This window comes from Nicotiana tomentosiformis, chromosome 12 (genome assembly GCF_000390325.3).
Source record: "Nicotiana tomentosiformis chromosome 12, ASM39032v3, whole genome shotgun sequence".
In the NCBI taxonomy this organism is placed as follows: domain Eukaryota; kingdom Viridiplantae; phylum Streptophyta; class Magnoliopsida; order Solanales; family Solanaceae; genus Nicotiana; species Nicotiana tomentosiformis.
Genome location: NC_090823.1, coordinates 43,112,062 through 43,130,249, shown reverse-complemented (window position 1 = coordinate 43,130,249; position 18,188 = coordinate 43,112,062). Strand labels below are relative to the sequence as shown.

At 37.2% G+C, this 18,188-nt stretch overlaps 1 protein-coding gene across 4 annotated transcripts; it reads right to left on the bottom strand.

Annotated features, from left to right (window-relative positions):
• Positions 1–4,191: 4,191 nt before the first annotated feature.
• Positions 4,192–17,898, bottom strand: LOC104104490 (protein EMSY-LIKE 3-like). 4 transcript variants are annotated; one of them, XR_001970851.3, is made up of 11 exons: positions 17,582–17,898; positions 16,510–16,724; positions 16,308–16,417; positions 15,973–16,225; positions 15,689–15,883; positions 15,519–15,587; positions 9,578–9,820; positions 9,431–9,499; positions 9,292–9,355; positions 4,834–5,333; positions 4,192–4,621 (listed from the first exon to the last, which is right to left on the bottom strand). XR_001970851.3 is itself a non-coding variant. In XM_009612593.4 (10 exons), the coding sequence occupies exons 1-10, from the start codon at positions 17,607–17,609 to the stop codon at positions 4,578–4,580; spliced, it is 1,290 nt and encodes a 429-aa protein (XP_009610888.1). In that variant the 5' UTR covers positions 17,610–17,896; the 3' UTR covers positions 4,192–4,577. The 4 variants fall into 4 exon arrangements, 1 of the variants encoding a protein (XP_009610888.1); XR_011412506.1 differs by having other exon boundaries at positions 4,834–5,070; XR_011412507.1 differs by having other exon boundaries at positions 4,834–5,060; positions 17,582–17,897.
• Positions 17,899–18,188: the final 290 nt, after the last annotated feature.

Genomic DNA, 18,188 nt, shown 5'->3' with positions numbered 1-18,188 from the left:
CGTGAGAGATGGACCATAATGGACTTTTGTTGCTCCCTCAGGATCCTTACCATTTCAATGATGTGCTCGTCTTCAGTATCATCAGGAGTTGCCTCCTGAACATATCGTGGATATTGCCCGTTATGAACCAGCGTGGCCTCGTCTCCCTCATTGCGGATATCACTAATAAAATCTTCGTGCTGATGCTGATTTCCTTGGGCCTCAATGTTGTGTGTGATGTTGATATCGTTATCTTCCATTTTAATGAATTTTGCTAAGAACAAAGAATCAAACAAGTTAGTAATAGATACGAGGATCAATTCAATTACTCAATTGTCTAAGCCCCACGGTGGGCGCCAAACTGTTTATCCGTAAAACGGTATAGTTGAATTTATACGTGATTTATAGAGAAGTGAATCGATTTGATCCTAAAATAATAAATGAATTAGACAAAAATATAAGACTTAGCTTCGAAATTGAGATAAAGCCGCGGATAACTTAGTCCCGGGCGTAGAGCTTCCGGAGGAAGTAAGAACGACAAAAGTTAGCAAGAAAGTAACATGTTATTGAGCTTTTGATAAAATATAGTGTATGTTTGTTAGAAAATTCGTGTCCTTACAATGATGGTAGAGCTCACTATTTATAGTTACACCTAGGGAACAAGGTCCTAAGATCAAGCCCTTCTTAAATGACAATTATGAGGGCCATTGAAGAATGTGTGATGGTGGGCAGTGAATGCCATATTCTCTATAACGGACCATGCACTTAATGCTATAGAATATTCTTCATTGAATGCTACCGGGTGGCAGGCATTTATTTTGCCTTTATAAATATCATTCTCTCCCATGACAAATGAGATCATTGCCTCCAGGCCCGAATATTTTCTGTCTTCGGCTCCACGTGTCGCTTTCTCATGCGATCATTAAATATGAACATATTTTTCCATATACAGCCCCTTAACTAAAACTAAATGAGAGTTTTGTTTAAACTTTAAAACTGGATCAATGTCGGCTTTGGTAACTGGTTTTCGATCTCCGAAGTACCATTCTTTAATGTTATATAGAGCAATGGATGCATTTTTCTTGCACGCATTTTTATCTTTCTTTAATTCAATTAAGGATCAACTAATTCGTATTTTTGAAAATTCAACATCAATTTACAAGAAAATATAGAACACCCCATAGTACTTTACATGTCTATCTATACATTAAAAAATAAATATAATGGCCTCAAAAAAATTAAGTATATCTATACAGAGGATCTTGCGTTGTGGAGAAGGACATGGAAGTGGTTAAAAGTTTTGAGTTTTGATGGTATTGTAAAATAAATAGATTTACGTGGAAGGTGAGGGAACTATATAGTAATGTTCAGAAAAAGGATATTCAGGTGGTTTTGGAGAAAACAATTGGGGGAGAGGGTAAAATGGGGTAGGGCAGTGAGGTGGCATGCCACGTGACATCCACCTCAACAAAATGTCAGGCCATGTGTAATGATGTTAGTTCTTAGCCTCTTGACAAAGTTCCTCGGTAAATATTGGTTGTGACAAGGATTTTCATGATGGCCTTAACACATAACCTGAAAATTGGGGCTACATCATGACGGGTAGCTCGGCATGACGGACTATGCAGGGTTAACAAACGTACCTTGACGGAGGCAACGCGCATTTCACATGGACGTGCAGGTTGGCATGATAATGGCAAAGCAAATCCATGTCAAGGCAGAGGCCAAGACATGGCAAGGCAAGCTATGACATCGGCATGGGCAGATTTGATCAAATTAGGGGCGACTTGACATGAGAAACTAGTTGTGGCAGCGGGCGTGTGCGGCTAAGTCATGGGCGACAAGTTGTGGCCATGACATTGGGGTGGAGCAGTGTCAAAGGGCAAAGTTGGGCGCAATGCCAGCCTTGGGCACGCAGCAGCTGGCCAAAACAAGCACATGCAGTGCACAAGCAGCAGTTACAAAGTGTGCTGGGCACATGGCAATGCAGTTGAGCGGCTATAACTACCACATCCAAGCATGACTGATCATGGGCTAAGTGGATGCACGTTTTTATGCATGTCTCTCATGTTTTCCCATCAGTTGGGGCTTGTCAACTGATTATTTTAGATATTGCCAAGTGTGATTGGGCAGCCTGCACTATAAAAACATGCATAGGCTTGTTCCAAAGGGCATAACTTAGTCTTGTGACAAATGTTAACTAAAAACGTCTAAGTGTAATTCTTAAGGGTAGGGAACTAGGGTGTTCATGGGTAGGAAGTCATTCTGGGGCAGGGAACTAGAGTGTTCTTTGTTCTTGGCCATAGGGTTGGCTTTATTGTGTTCTTGTATTCACATTTTAATACGAGTTGGGAAGAAAATCCTGTAAATTTCTTATGTGCCTTTACTTTACTTTGCTGCCTAAATTATTCTAAGTCCCAAACGTCCCTAAGAATATTCTAAATGTTGAAAGGCTGAAGTAAAGGTTGGGCTTGACTGCCGCACAGTGGTGAACCTCGGGCAGAATTCGGACTGACATAAATTACCTATGTGACATTAGCCATGGTGTAGGACCCTGACTGCTGAGGGGTATTTTTGTGCCAATTCTATAACGCCGGAGGCTATGATGGACCGATAGTATATAACGGAGGTACAAATAATCTTTTCCGCATAGTAAAGGGGTATTTTTTTTGTTTACCCTTTTTCATTTTTTCAATTGTAAAGAAATGAGTAACAACCTAAAACTAAAGTCCACAACTAAAAAATGCTCAGCAATTTCAGGTCCTTCACCACAATGAAAAAATTTTCTTTTTGAAGCAGCAACAAAATAGTTGGTTTTCTTCAAATTTCTGGTGCAGGAATAGAGTTTTGAAGTTCGGATTTCATTTTTCCTCTTCATTTTTTGAGAAAAAATGCTTTGTTCTTCCTTTTAGTTATAGATCACCAGTTCTGGAATATATTCATTTTCAGTTTCCATTAACTTTATGATAGCTTTCTTTTCAATACTTTGTACTTTATGCTTCGGTTTTTAATAGGAAGGGATGGGTCTACTGCTAATAAAAGAGTTTAATGCAAGAAAATTAATGTTGGTAAAGATTGGAATTTTTATTTGATTAGATGGGTAGTACGGAGATGGATATGGTGGAAGAAGAAGAAAACATAATAAAGAAAGGAGATAAATTGCTGCACTTGACCGGTGGTGGATAGGGGTATTCGTCGGTCGGTACGATACGGTACGGTATTTAGACATTTCGGTTCGGTATTTTCGGTATTCGGTTTCTTAAAATGCAATACCAATACCGTACCTAATTAAATTCGGGTTCGGTTTTCTCCTTTCGGTTTCGGTTTATTCGGTTTAGTAACTTCGGTTTATTCAGTTTGAATACTAACTAGTGCATATAGTCATAGACTGTAATATTCTAAATTAAAGTACTCAAAAGTACAAAACTAAAAATATTTGTTGACAAAAGTTTTGTCCAAAACTAGCAAATATCAATCCAGAGAGAGAAAACTGTACATAAAAGAATAAATTTGATCATTAGAAATGTCTTGTTACTTGCTTAGAGTTAATGAATTGATGAACTCGTAGAAATAAAAAAAGTAAAATTTTAGATTTTTATATTTATGTTATAATTAATAATATATGTCTTGTGTAATATATTATATATTTCGGTACGGTATCGGTTTTTCATTTTAAAATACCAAATATCATACCTAATACCAATATTTTTTAAAACTTAAACCAAATACTATACCGAATACCAAAATTTTCGGTTTCGATATGGTAATTTAGTATTTACCAAATTATGCACAGCACCCTAGCGGTGGCGGAGACGAGCGAGTAAATGGATGGGGTTTGCAAGTACAATCTGGCAGCATAATGTAGAGTGAGAAGAAGGATTCGGTAGAAAGACAACAATATCCTTATATTTAATGTGTTGGCAATGTGATTAGAGGGTTAAATTTGAGAAGTCAAAAGTGGGAGAGTGCTAACCTATCCTATATATATATATATATATCATTGGATAAAACACCTGAAAAGACATTAACCCCTCCCCCCCCCCCCCAACCACCTTCTCAAATCTCAACACCTTTCAAAAGCTAAGATTGGCAGCAAGCTACCAACACAAATAACGAAAAAACTATAGGGAAAAATAGTGATCAGTTGCTGCACTTTCAATGCAGGTTCAGATAAAATGCAGTTGCGGAGAGAAGAATTGCGGGAAGTGGCAGTTTTGGAGCTTCAACTGAGTTGTTTGTCATGATTCCAATGAGCACAAGAAAAACAGGGATGCCATAATTTAGGCACCAGTTGTTAATAAAACAATTTACATGATCACATGCTAATTGCTAATGTGATAATTTTACAAGGGCAAGAACCTGCAACTACAGGAAACAATCACCCAGCTACAGACTGGCCTATGCTAAGAATCTAAACTAGAGTAATTTAATGTTAGCATACATTTTCTGAAGTAGGCATTATACAACAGGCTAATATTAATCTGGTGTTTTAACGTAGTGGTGACCATCAACAAAATATATACGCCCCGCCCATTTGGCTGTTAGTTAAGTGACAGCAGTTCTTCACAGCTAATTACCATTTACGAGATGTCTGTCTATCATTCCTGATCCATTGCTTGCCCATGCATGAAATGCCGTTCATCTGCAACAGTATTAACAAATGTTCTGATCAACAGGGAAGGAAGATGTGAAACAACAGAAAGTCAAAAGCAGTGCCTTTTCATAGAAACCATGCATGCAACAGACAGTGACGTTAGGCTCAACAATTATGACACCAGATGCTACGAGTAGCAAGATTTTGAGGATTTGGAAAACCATAAAGTTCCAGTTCATTATTGTCATTTATAATTTTACCTTTGTGCAAACTCATGGGGAGATATTTAGGTTGTGTAAGTCCGAGAAAGACAACAGGAACATGCTTTAATGCTTCCCCGAGTAAAGCTACTGACAACAACATGCAACAGAGGAAGACCAATCATCTATGCATTTTAACTTTCTATGTGGTACAGACACATCCAGTTGCTCTGCCTCATAATGTTTTCTGCTTTGGCTTCTCCATCAATCCGTCCCGATCATTAACCCTGTTACAACCTGAAAAACTTCTTACTTATTTCACCTTAAAAATGTACATAATGTGCTGATCCTTCCACCAGAGGGAAGGGTTGGCTGACCAAAGAAATGGCCAGTAATAGATAAAAATCCCACTAAGAGATGGTGGTATTTTGGATATACACATCACAGCCAGTATGTGAATTTGATTGAAGCGAAATGAATGCATTGAACTGCACATGATATTGGAGGCGGAGGAGACAGCAGCTTGGTTTTATGTGCACTTCCTGGCGGTAATTTTCCAACTGGAAGGAGGGACGAGCGGGAGAAAGAGAGAAAGTAAAAGAAATGATTAGAATATATCTTGAAGAATAATAGTTCCTCCGTTACAAGAGAACGGTAGAATTACTATTTCGGAAATCAACAACTTTTTTAACAACTATTTTCAAGTATCTTCTAAATATTATTCAATACAAAATATTGCGATTAACATTACTTCTATATAATTTCTGAATATGTCAATTTATTTTTAAAAAATCAAGGAAATGAAGCCCAAATTCACATTGAAAATTAGATTAACTGACAATTAGTGTTCCGCACCTACCCGGACAAGGCCGTTCCGGAATAACCTGTCCGGATGATCACAGATGTCCGGGTAGGTACCTACCCCGAACCAACAGACGCCAAGATACTCGGGATCCTACATTAATCACGTCCTGCAATTACAATTCAGCTAGTGTAATGGATGGGATTCACCTTTACTGCTTGAAACGTCTACAACGTGTAGGAGGGATTCTAGGAAACAGTTACCATTAGGCTACCCTAAAAATATTCCCACTCCCCAACATTGTAACACATTGTGATTCACTCAATATTATATACTGAAACTCTGGCAAAATTGTTGTGTTCATTTTAGTCATCAATCAATCATCAACTGACGCAGATTCATCAGTAATAATCACTTTCACTCTCTCTTTATTGTTATTTTAGTGCAATTATCTACTGTATAGTCTTTTATACTCTATTCATCGAAGGATTAGGTAAAATTGGTTTAATTCGATTGTTTGTGGCCAAAAGTACAAATTCAATTGCTTAGCCTATTAAAAAAATTTAGGTTAAACACTACCATTATTTTTGGGGTGTTTGTTTTCTTAAACAGAAAGCCCATAGAAGGATGGATATTTATGGTCGTGTTTTCAAAATATGCAGAAACGGAAAACATAAAGGGAACTAAGGGATAGGTCAGGAAGTGTTCACTGGTATTGTATTCTAACGTTCCCCAGAAATACCCTAAATCTTCACAATTACAATTTCACCAAAAACACAGTTGAACATTAACCCACTTGAAAAGAATGCTCCAAATCAAGCAATTGAAGCAAGCTCAATAAGGGCCCTATTAATCTGTTCTTTCAAGCTACCAGTTGCGCTGCTAGTCCTACACTCTCCTTGCCTCAACCAGTGTTATCAAAGGCGAAAAGCGCAAAAAAGCTCTAAGGTCTGTTGGGGCTTTAAGCGCAAATAAAGCGTGGGCTTTAATGAAAAAAGGCACAAATGGAGAAAAACGACAAATATGTATGTGTAGTCCAAGACTAATATCTATAAGCATGAATATCAAATATATGGACAAAGAAATTGAAGAAAATTAATGATAAAGTGAAATATCAATTGTTTAGTGTCGCCTCTCCAGGATTACGCTCATTGGCAAGGAAACGTATGCCTTAGAGCCTTGATGACAACACTAAAACGCCCGCTAAGGGAGGCGAAGCGCTCAACATGTTTTGAGCCTCGCTTCAGGGCTAAAGAACGCTTTAAGCGCGCCTTTGACAACACTGGCCTCAACACAGTATTCATTAGCAAAAGTAGCAGTTCCACAGCTCATCAATGGGCACTGCATTGAAACCTCTATCAGTTTGAATCTGGGGCATTCTTGGTGATCCTAGATTCTCTTCTATGATCATCATCATCCTTCTTTTCATTTGATGCCCCACCGAGTATCTAACTGAACAGTCATGGAGCTTCCATCAAAATAAACTAGTATCAACTATGATAGCTTATTTTTCTACTAAGACTTTGAGTTACCTGTTACCGCAAAATCCATGATGTTCAGATCCTAATTTAGTTTCATATAATTTATATTTATGCAGATGACCACAGCATCAACTTTGATTTTAGCAGGTGTTTATTTTGCTTTTATTTCCAGGGTGGTTTCACTTAAGCTTATCGATTTCAAAGGAGGATATCATCTTATAGTTTAGAATGTAACTTCACCTTTTTCACATTTTTATTTATCCTTTTAAATCACGTAATTTCAAAAGTACAACGTTACTAAAGGCTTGCTTGAGGCCCATTTAAGCCTTGAAACTACATGCAATGCATGTTGGACACTTCACCTCGCTTTGGCAGAACTTCAATACAGCACCAAGACCTAAGGCGTGCATGTGCACCTAATTTCCCATGGGCTAGTTTGGCAGAACTTCAATACAGCACCAAGACCTAAGGCATGCACCTAATATTCGATGGGCTTGTCTTGAGCTGACATCACACACTAAAGATTTCAGCAGATCTTGGCACTTTTCTTATCTTGTTGCCTTTGACATCAGTGCATGGTTTGTTGTGTCATATGGTATTCATCGCGTCAGATGTGTTTTTCTTGAACAGTAAAAAATCGAGCTATATTCCTCAATGAAATGATATTTTGTCATACAAATAACTTTTGGTTTTCCAGTAGCGAGAACAATCATTTAAATGCAGTGTTTTGTTCTTGAGAAGTTTCTTCATTTATCTATTTAGGTGGATACGGAAAATAAGGTAAAAGATTTGTCAATCGCATTTCCCAATGACATGCATGTCAAGGAAAGACAATTTCTACTTAATTTATGATTCTGTAAGATATATGACAAAAGCAACTTAATATCAAGCAGCAAAATAAGCATCAAAGGAACAAAACGGAGGTTGTATCCTACTGTAACTATTATCTACACCAAGATCATAACCAGAAGCCATTCCTATGCCTGCGATGGACTTGTTCCACATCATTCAAATGGGGAAATATACGGCATCTTACAGGCAATAAGGAAGACGGTGAAGGATTGTGGGGTCAAGGCAATAATTTTACCTTCTCAAAAAACAAAGGCAATACATTTTAGTTGTAACAAAAAATAAGAACAGTGTAAGCACCACAACCAACATATAGTCCTTGTTCAACACAAGCCATACAATACACATACTTGGATTCACCAACAAAAGTTTCTCATGATTAAGGTTTTGGTGCAGGAGAAGAGAACTTCATTAACATTCACTGATAATTATCAGTTTAATTATCAGTGAAGAAATCTCAAGATACATTAACTGATAATTTCTGGAGAGTACTTATCATTTTACTTGATTAAGAATGGGTTATTTTAGGATATCACTTAGATGTCTCGTATTTCTTGAAAAAGTAATTAGATAGATGAGATTTGGTATGAATTCAATGATCTCGATGAGATTGATATTAGCTTTGTAGATGATCCTTCTAGAAGAGGGGGAGTCTAACAACCTTCCTAGTTATTTTGCTCTCTATTTCTATTTAATAGGATCTTGAGGAAAATGATGAAAATGGCAAACTGTTTCGAGGAATTTCTGGCACAAGTATTCAATTAGTTCGGACTTGTTTAGTATTGAATTGGAAATTTGCAGGTAAAAGAGTAATTTAACAAACATTGGATAAAATATCAGAAGGTTCACAAGTAGCTGAATACTTGATTGATAGAAGTATGAAGTGCAGAGTTAATTTTCCTGAAACTCAAGATCCTTATTTCAGACAATAAAAGAATCTCATCAAAGATCAAAACTAGGACTTGAAGTAACCATGACTGGCATGGTAGCGGTTTCGGATGATCACAAATCCACAATCAGAGCCATTTTTCATGTTCTCAACGAAAAGAAATGAAAATGGAACTGCAGTATAATAGCATTGTTTTATACTATTAACAGTTTTTTTTGTCTAGCTAGAGGGTTTTGTGTGGTCCTTACAGGCTTGAAGCATGACTAGGGCAACTCGCTGGAAGCCAATATAAGATGCGAGAATAGTGTTGTTGGTTGTTTATGATTAGTTAGTCAAATTGTACATAGTAATATAAAGCAAACAAAAAAAGAACCAAAACAATTGATATGAACTTAGACTTCGAGAATAGACGTACTGTAAAGTTATCCAACTTAAATGCAATTACAATGAGGCCCAAAATGAAAAACAAATAGAAAATATTCTGGCACAGTTCATACCACTATCTCCATCGGATATCTCTCCAAGCCTTGAAATAGCATCCAGAAGTGCTTGTTCATGCTCCTGTATAAGCAGTTAGGCTTCTAGTGAGACTAATGTGTGAGCAGGACAATCACCATAAAGATAGGTGCCACTAACCTTCAATACCTTCTTTGCCTTCTGAACCTCCTGAGGGTCTGGATGAGTAGCACCAAAGACCCTCTCCACCTAACCACATTCACCAGTCAATGAACAACTGCAGAAAGGTAGTATTTTTGTATCAAGCAGATATCAAACTGCGGTTACCTCTTTAATCAATGTATCAGTGTGAAGCAACTGAATATCATCATATCTCTTCTTTGCTATGCCATTCTGTGATGATGGAAAATCTTTTCTGGATTGAGCTTTAGGCAAACCCCTACCTCTACCTGCAGCTGGAGCACTATCACGTCCAACAGGTCTATTCATGTAATGCCCTAATCCACTGCAATTTCCACCACGAGAAATTCCAGGATCTTCACCCTCCCACTGGATATCCTCTGGAGAGATCTGTCAAAGAAGACAGATAAATCAAAACCTTGAATAAGCTCTTCAAAATAAACAAAGAATGAGTCAAATCTGGTTACATATGCGAGAATTAGGAGCATTAAGTAAATGATGATAAATGAGGAGCAAAGTACATTGACTATAAGACCATTCCTAGTCTGAGAGCAATTTGGGACACAAGCCAGTGTCGTTAAAAACCATGCGCTTCAGAGAAGCAATGTGAAGCGAGGGGTTGTCGCTTCAGAAATGTGCGCTTCAAATAATGACGTGTGCAGTGATCCAAACAAGAAACGGTGAGTTTTTTTAATCTCAACTCTGAAGATTTGGACTAATGTCTGCATCATTGTATACTGGATGCTGAAGTTAGTTATTTCAATTGCAATTTAATTATTATAGTACTAAATTCATATACATTTGGTATTTTTTACATTTTCCGTAAGTGTGAGATTCACTTCAAAGAAGCATGCGCTTTACTTGTCGCGTTCCGCCTCAAGACTTATTAACCTTGTCTATTCTTTGTGCTTTTTGCTTTTAAAGACACGGCTAACAACTTTTTTCAATAGGAAACAGATATACCAACGAGACATGCAAGTGTTAGTAAAGCAGATCTATTTAACGCATAAAGCGATAAAATGAAGCAATCCAAAGCAAGGTTTATACCTCATGGGTGAAGCGATGTACTTCTAAGAATGAGGCATAAAGTGATCTGGAAATAAACAATGGATTCTTTTAATATGATTTTAGAAGATCAAAAAGAAAAGAGAGGAAAAAGAGACCTTTTGCTACTTGGGTACTAGGACTCTTTACATATGCTATTACTAAGATTGTCAATGGTCTGAATCAGTCGATTATTGCTATACTAATACTTCGATCAATCTACTTCTTATAGCCAAACTTTGTAAGTTTTTGAACCCTCTCAATTGTATTGGTTTCTATTTGGTACGGTCCAATCAATTTATCTTTTGAACTTTTAAAAGGGTATATAACAATATGATACTCCCTCGGTTTCAATTTATGTGAACCTATTTAACTGGGCACGGAGTTTAAGAAAGAAATGAAAACTTTATGAAACTTATGGTCTTAAACATGATCTTTCTTTTGGCAAGGAAACAAAGAAAAAAGACGGTTTCACTTAGTGAAATGGAAATCTCTCATTATTGGCAAAGACAAAGGTGGGCTAGGCATCTGAAATTTGAAGAATCAAAGCAAGGCCCTTAAGATAAAGTGGTTATGGAGATTCTCTCAAGAACCTCAAACCTTATGGTGTAACGTCATTAAAGCTAAGTATGGAGAAGGAAACAACTGGATATCAAAGGAAGTCAACACAACATATGGGGTCAGCTTATGGAGATCTATCAGAACACTTTGACCTACAGTGAAGAGCCAATCCTACATCAAAGTGAAAAATGGCACTAAAACTTCCTTCTGGAAGGATAATTGGTTGGGATCCGGAAGTTTGATGGAACTCTTCCCTGATATGTATGGCTTAGCTCAACACTAACAAAAGACAATAGCTGAAATGTGGACTCCTCAAGGTTGGGATCTGATACTTAGAAGAATGCTGAATGATTGGGAACTGACTAGATTGACTGAGTTGTACAAGCAACTAGAAGTCTTCAAAGGCCTTCAGAATGGAAGGGATTCACTATGGTGGAAGGGCCACAACAGAGGCATCTATAAGGTGAATGTTGCAAACAAGATTCTTAATCACACTAACCTACAGATTACTAATTGGCCATGAAAGCATATTTGGAAAGTCAAGATACCTTACAAGGCATATTGTTTCACTTAGTTACTAGCAAAAGAGGCAGTTCTTACCCAGGATAATCTCATAAAGAGAGGGATCCCACTGTGCTCTAGGTGCTTTCTATGTGGGGAAACAGCTGAGACAGTTAGCCATCTATTTTTACACTGCAGGATTACAATTCAACTATGGAAGATATTCATCAATCTCAGCAGTATCTCATGGACAATGCCCTCTAAGATTACTGAAGTACTTACTAGTTGGGATGGAGCTGGAACTGGAGCTGGAAGCAGAGATAGATGGAGGACTGTCCCAGCATGTATATGGTGGACAATCTGGAATGAGAGGAATTCTAGATGTTTTGAGGACAGTAGCAATTCAGTGCAGAAGATCAAAATGAATTGTGTTCTTTTTTTTTTTTTGGTGTAAACAGAAGTGGCCAGAAGATACTGCATCAATCCTAGAAGTTTTAGAATACTGCTAGGACTGTAGTTCAGTAGTCTTTCCTTTTGTTCTCTTGTAAATATGGTTTCAGTACAATCTATGTACTGTTATATATTAATACACACAAATGTTACCTTCTCAAAAAAAAAAAAACATGCCATAGTATTTGTATGGAACGAATTGAAAGGAAAATAGGTTCACATAAATTGAAACGGAGGGAGTATTAGGATGTCTCATTTGTTACAAAACCACTAGCAAGATTAAACATAAGACAAAAAATACCATTATCACTATAAATTCAAGAACCAATTAACATTAGAAACACAGTATTACAATGAGTACACTGAAGTACACCTACTATGGAAATATTTCTTTTTAGGTGCAATATGCTTTATTTACTATTATAATGTTACATCATTTGAAAGCTTTGACTGTTGTCAATATTGCTCCATGGATTAAAACAGATCAAAACTTTTTGGCGGGTCGCTTTCTTTTGAAAAGAGAGGTTTCGCCCTTTCCGGCTCTTCTCCTCCATACTTCAGTTGCCCGCGCGTCTGCCTGCGGGGCGGTGAAAATTAGGTAGATCAACAACAAAGGAAAAGAGTTAACTGTGCGATAGATCGTGACACTAGTTATTTTCATTCGTTTCATTTAATTTTAGTAGATTGCATTTCATTTTATTGCAACTGGAAGAATATACCTTATTAACTAGAAATCTAGCACTCGTAACAGTATCTAGCAAAACAAGTAGAATAAAAAAAGGTGATTTGAGGCTATAAGTTGACATCTGAAATGAACCTCTATTATCTTATTGCATATTCTAAGTTGTAAACTTCCTACTCTCCATATCTCTCCACGTGCAAAGGGATATCCTATAAAAGAAAGACGGTGGAGGGGAAACACTCCAACTGATGGATCTACATGGCACTTTAAGTATCCTGATATGCATATAAAGTTCAGTAAGTTCAATTCAAAAAAAATTCAATTTTAATATAAACAGAAAATTTGTCGGTTATTTTTTGGTAAGTGTTAATATTATTAAACAAAAGTAGCTGTGAGGATGTGCCAGAAGTTAAAACATCAACCTAACAAGGGCATCAGTTCCATCATGGAACCAATGCAAAAACTCAGTTCCCTCCTAGTTTAATCTGTAAGAAGAATGAGGAAACTAAAAAAAGCTATCTACATCTTGCACATTCTGCACCAGAAAACTAAGAGAGATAAACTGTTATATTTGAGCTAGTATGTATTCTCCCTCTTTCCTTCGAAACATCTGAGGGTTCTTTCTTTTCAGATCACCCACCATATGATTGATGGTGTAGTTTCCCAAATCTTTCTCTTCCCCTCTCTCACTTCTTTACCTGTCCGGCAATAAAGAAGTTTAATTTTCCAACACATTCTCCAGTTGATTCCAGAATTACCGGAAAACAAGTTCCAAATCCGTGCCACTGCGCAGCGTAAGAACAGGTGGTTAGCATCTTCGGTTGCCATCTCACACATGTAACATTAGTTGCATAGAAACATTTCTTTGTTGAGTTAGATCAGCCTCATATGCTAATGTCCAGCAGAAGCAAGATGCCTCGTATCGGGCTCTAGACCTCCAGATCTTTTCCCAAAGCCAATGGTGTCTATCATCTGACGATGCATTTAGCATTTTGTAGCATGTATCATCATATTGAAAATGCCGTATTTTTGTAGTGTCCGAAAACGGCAGTCTATGGTGTATGATGTTCCGTGAAAGTTCCCAAGTTGCTGCACGAGATGCAAGATACCCTGCAATTCCCAACCGTTGGTGCTCCTTCTAAATCTAATGTCCCATCTTGTGGTTGTGATCAATTGGTGAGTTTCAAAATTCTTTTGCACTTCTAGATTCTACGTTCTTTTTGTCGGTGGTCTGTTATGCTTATCCTTTCTATTTCTATTCATCTGCTTCTTTTGATTCACGTCTGTCTTACTTTTTTCCTTCTTTTGGTATCCAAGAAATCTGTTGTTTTCACCTTTGCAAAGTGTCCTACATTAGTCGAGGGAATGGGTGGTTGTTGTCTCTCTATACGGTCTTACCCAATCCTCACCTCATTAGCTATCTCTAAAGGTTAAGCATTGGTCCATTCTTGGTTTACCTAATGTTGGGGCCCACGTTATCTTGTCCACAAACCAAATGTCCAGTCATGTGTTCGGAGGTGTCACGTCTCCCAGGTCCATTTTTTTAACAAGCTTCAAAACTTGGGGATAATAAGTTCATCCCTCTACCCTTCTCAACTTTTTTTTTTTTAATTGTTAAAAGATAATTGTATTAAAAAGTAAGCAACCAGAAGGTACTTCAAAGATATTTAAAGGGCAACATCACTGCTGAATGTGCAATGAACTCAAGAAGTCTATCATGGCCTCTATATCATTTGCAACAGTCATGTTATACCCAAAAAACCAGTAAGAAGATGCATATGTACTTAATAATCCTTCCATTTCAATTTATATGATACATTTTGACTCGGCGTGGAGTATAAGAAAAAAAAAGACTTTTGAAACTTGTGGTCTTTAAAGCATGAAGGCCAAAAGCTATGTGGGGCCATAACATTTGTGTGGCTATAAATGCTAATCACTAAGAGTAAAATAGGTAAAATGGAAAGTATAAGGTTAACTTGTTTCCAAATATAGAAATGTGTCATTTTTTTGGAATAGACTAATAAGGAGAGTGTGTCATATAAATTGAAACGGAGAGAGTAGTAATAATTGAAGATTCAAACTTGCTCTCAAAATTCATGCATTCCTTTCCTTCCAAAATAGTCCACCATACAACTGAAGGAATTGAATTCCAGGTCTTCATTTTAGCCTTTCCCAACCCTTCAATGTCCGAGCAGTAGCACTACAGCAACTCTGTTGTCCTAGGCACTCTATCCCTCTCTACTTAGATATCACACTTCGCCCACCAGCCAGGATCCGACCTCATATACGTGCACCTACCACAAATCTCGCGCTTGCATTGTACTACCTTTGTTTTTTAACAAAATCCCTAGAGGCCTTTTGATTCACTTCTTCGTCATCTAACAATTTCCACTTTCTTCTTCTAATATGTAAGTCCTCATGCTACTTCTGATTCTAAGCTTTCTCTTTTTCTTCTCTCTTTACCCTCTTAGTTTAGTTACTAAAGAAATAAAAACTGAATGGCACAAATTAACTCTCCTTACTGATTGGTTAATTGCAAACTGAAAACTAAATTTGTGATTGAAATTATTTTTCTGCCTCGTCGAAGTTACGTTTTAATGATGTTTAATTCAAGTTGATGGATTAATATTGTCAACATTGTATACACTAGATGTTGAAACTAGTAATTATAATCGCATTTGATGTTATAAAAATAAAATTCGTAATTTATGCATTTTCCTTATCAAAATCTTATTTTACATTTCACCTCAAAGGACTTCATAGCTTTTTCTGTGCTTCTCTTATAAAAGCACTTAGGACATAAGCAATTAACCAAAATGCTTACATCATGAGAATATAGCATCTTGTTACCTCTGCAAGATTGACCCATTCCCACATCTCATTTGCAGTACCCCTATCATAAACAAGAGCATGTCTACCCTGCAAATTTGCATCAAGATTCAGCAACTAACCACAAGAAATAAATACATAAATACATAGATAAATAAATAAATGAACATCAGCCAAAGAATCATGTGCACCTCAGCTGCATTGTAATCAGTTATGACCGCTTCATAATAATTATTGTTATCAGGCCATCTAGTTCTTACTTTCCTGCCAATCAATGGATCAGATGATGCAGCTTCAGAAACCCGGTTACCAAATTGGCCTCTTCCAGATGGACCAGAGGAAGGATTATGCATTTTCACTGAAGATGCACCAGGCATTACCTGGCCCTATGATGAAATAGCAGTAAGATACTTAATACCAGAGAATGATATAAAAAATAGATGGTAAGCTTGCATATCTTTTTGTTCTGACTTACAGATTTATGCTTTTTGCCCTTAGGCCCCATCATACGCCCTCTTTTAGCAGCGGATGAAGATGTCTGGTTTGCAGCAATCGCAGCAGGTTGATGAAAAGTAGGAGATGGTCCGGCAAAGGAGTGAGATGGTAAAGATGAGGCTATCTTCTGTTTCTTCCTTGAAGCTGATACAGAAGGACTGGGCATTGGATCATGAACAGCTGGACCAGTACCGAGCATACCGGGTTCATGTCCCCTAGATTTCCTCCACTCCCTAAAATCAATAGTCAACATAACTCTAGAATGCAGAACAAAACCAAGAGTTAGCAAGGACAAGAGTTAGCTACAAAGCTAACCTTATTCTTCGTATAGCATCGTCAGCATTTACTCTAGCAAGAAGTTCTCGATGTTCCTCATTGGACAATCTTAACTCTTTTCTTAACTCAGTTATGAGACTTTCCTTCTCCTGAAGAAAATACATTCATTGAGGAACCATTTATAAACCTGATAAAACAAATTCGAATATTAGATTCACAAGTATATTATAAAAGATGGTACCCAAGTAATGGCATCAGCTTGAGCTTTAAAGGCTCTTAGAACTGAACTGTATGCTTCTTGCTCAAGTTGGTGAATTTGGGCCTCCATGTCAGTTTCACCATACATCCTCGTGCGAGGTATAGAGCCTCTGACAGCAGATCTTCCATTTCCAGCAATGCGGCCACCACCCCTTGGAATCCTACTTTGATGTGACGGAGGTAGATCATCATCCGTTCCTGCAACAAGTTTACAGGTTCTGCCTATTAGAGTGTACTAACCATAGTTCTAGTACCATGTATTATATGATACAAGTTGTGACACTTTTTCACATAAGCACCAACAAAAGAAATTCTCAAGAACCGGCTTATGCTAGGAAAACAATGATCACTTTCTATCACAAAAGACCTTTGAATTAAAACTTAAACTGCAGCAGGTGTACCCCTAAAAAGGATTCCAGACTAAGATTTCATTCTTCCATGGTATTAGAATCTCAAGATTCATTGACCTAAAGACTTGTAATTCCTTTTTTTTTATTATTCGGGTCAGTTTGTGTGCGCCTCGACTAATCCACCTGATACCTGCTCCCATCCACCAGCACAAGATTCTGTTAGGCAAATAGGAAGAAACCACTTAGTGTTTCTGTTGGGTTTTGAGCCAAAGGCTTTTAATTCTACATCAAGATTCATTTTTATCATGTAATTCAGCTAAAAGAATACGGAGGCAGAATTACAAGAGTCTTAAAGAATGAATCTTGAAGGCAGCATACGCATCTAAACTAAAATTCAAGAGACAACTACTTTCACATTCCGCTGCTCAATGAACAGATGAACTGTTTTCACTTATAAGTAATTCCTTACCTCATTAAAAACACATCAATTCTCACAAGAAAATCAGTTTAAATTCCACCCAAGAAAATAGGTTCTAAAGTGGGCATAAGCAAGAGACAATATTAAAACCACAAGAAGTTCATATTAGAACCAATGCACATGATAATTCCACTAACCCTAACACCAAACCACACTTCAAAACCCTAATTGAGACTTCAAAATGCAAAGAACAAAAAGATCAAACATTTGTTAAAGAAGAAACTCACCGCTGCTATCATAGGGCTCGTAGTCCATAGCCAGATTATAAAATGTAACATAAAAAGGAGAGTGAAGCCGCAAATATATGTATATATTAAAACAAATCGAACTCAAAACAGATAAAACACGAAAAAGATCAAAAGAGCCGAGAAAGGAAGTATCAGTTCCGGGGGGAACGCGGACGTGAATTGTGCTTTTAGAATCCGATTTAGTTGAAAGATTTGAATTCCGCCTCTTTTTGTACTTCTGTTTTTCGAGCTTTTTGACTCTCTCTGTGTGTGTTTTAGCTCGATGTGCTGGGAGATGGAATCACGTGCGGAAAGAGCTAAGGGTTCGTTTGGTTCAGTTGTGAGAATATCTCATCGATTATAGTTATCTCACCTTATTACCATTTTAGTATAAAATTTATATTAGTATTATCTAATATTTATTGCATCCTATTTTACACAGATTAAGTAAAGCACAACATATAGGACTCTATAAGTTAATTAGAGGAATGGAGTCGCCACCTAATATTTACCCACTAGGATACCTTAAATAATGTTATTTTGATTCTATATATGGTCTTCGAAACTAGTAAAATTTTAGGTAAGGGTTCAAGTTATCTCACGGGAA

What these genes read in the sequence shown, in the direction of transcription:
- LOC104104490 (XM_009612593.4), bottom strand. Translation starts at nt 17,609, where the DNA reads ATGGACTACGAGCCCTATGATAGCAGCG. An exon ending in CGAGCCCTATGATAGCAGCG is followed by an intron (nt 16,725 to 17,581) that starts GTGAGTTTCTTC and finishes AACTTGTTGCAG; the next exon opens with GAACGGATGATGATCTACCT. An exon ending in AGGCAAAGAAGGTATTGAAG is followed by an intron (nt 9,356 to 9,430) that starts GTTAGTGGCACC and finishes CTGCTTATACAG; the next exon opens with GAGCATGAACAAGCACTTCT.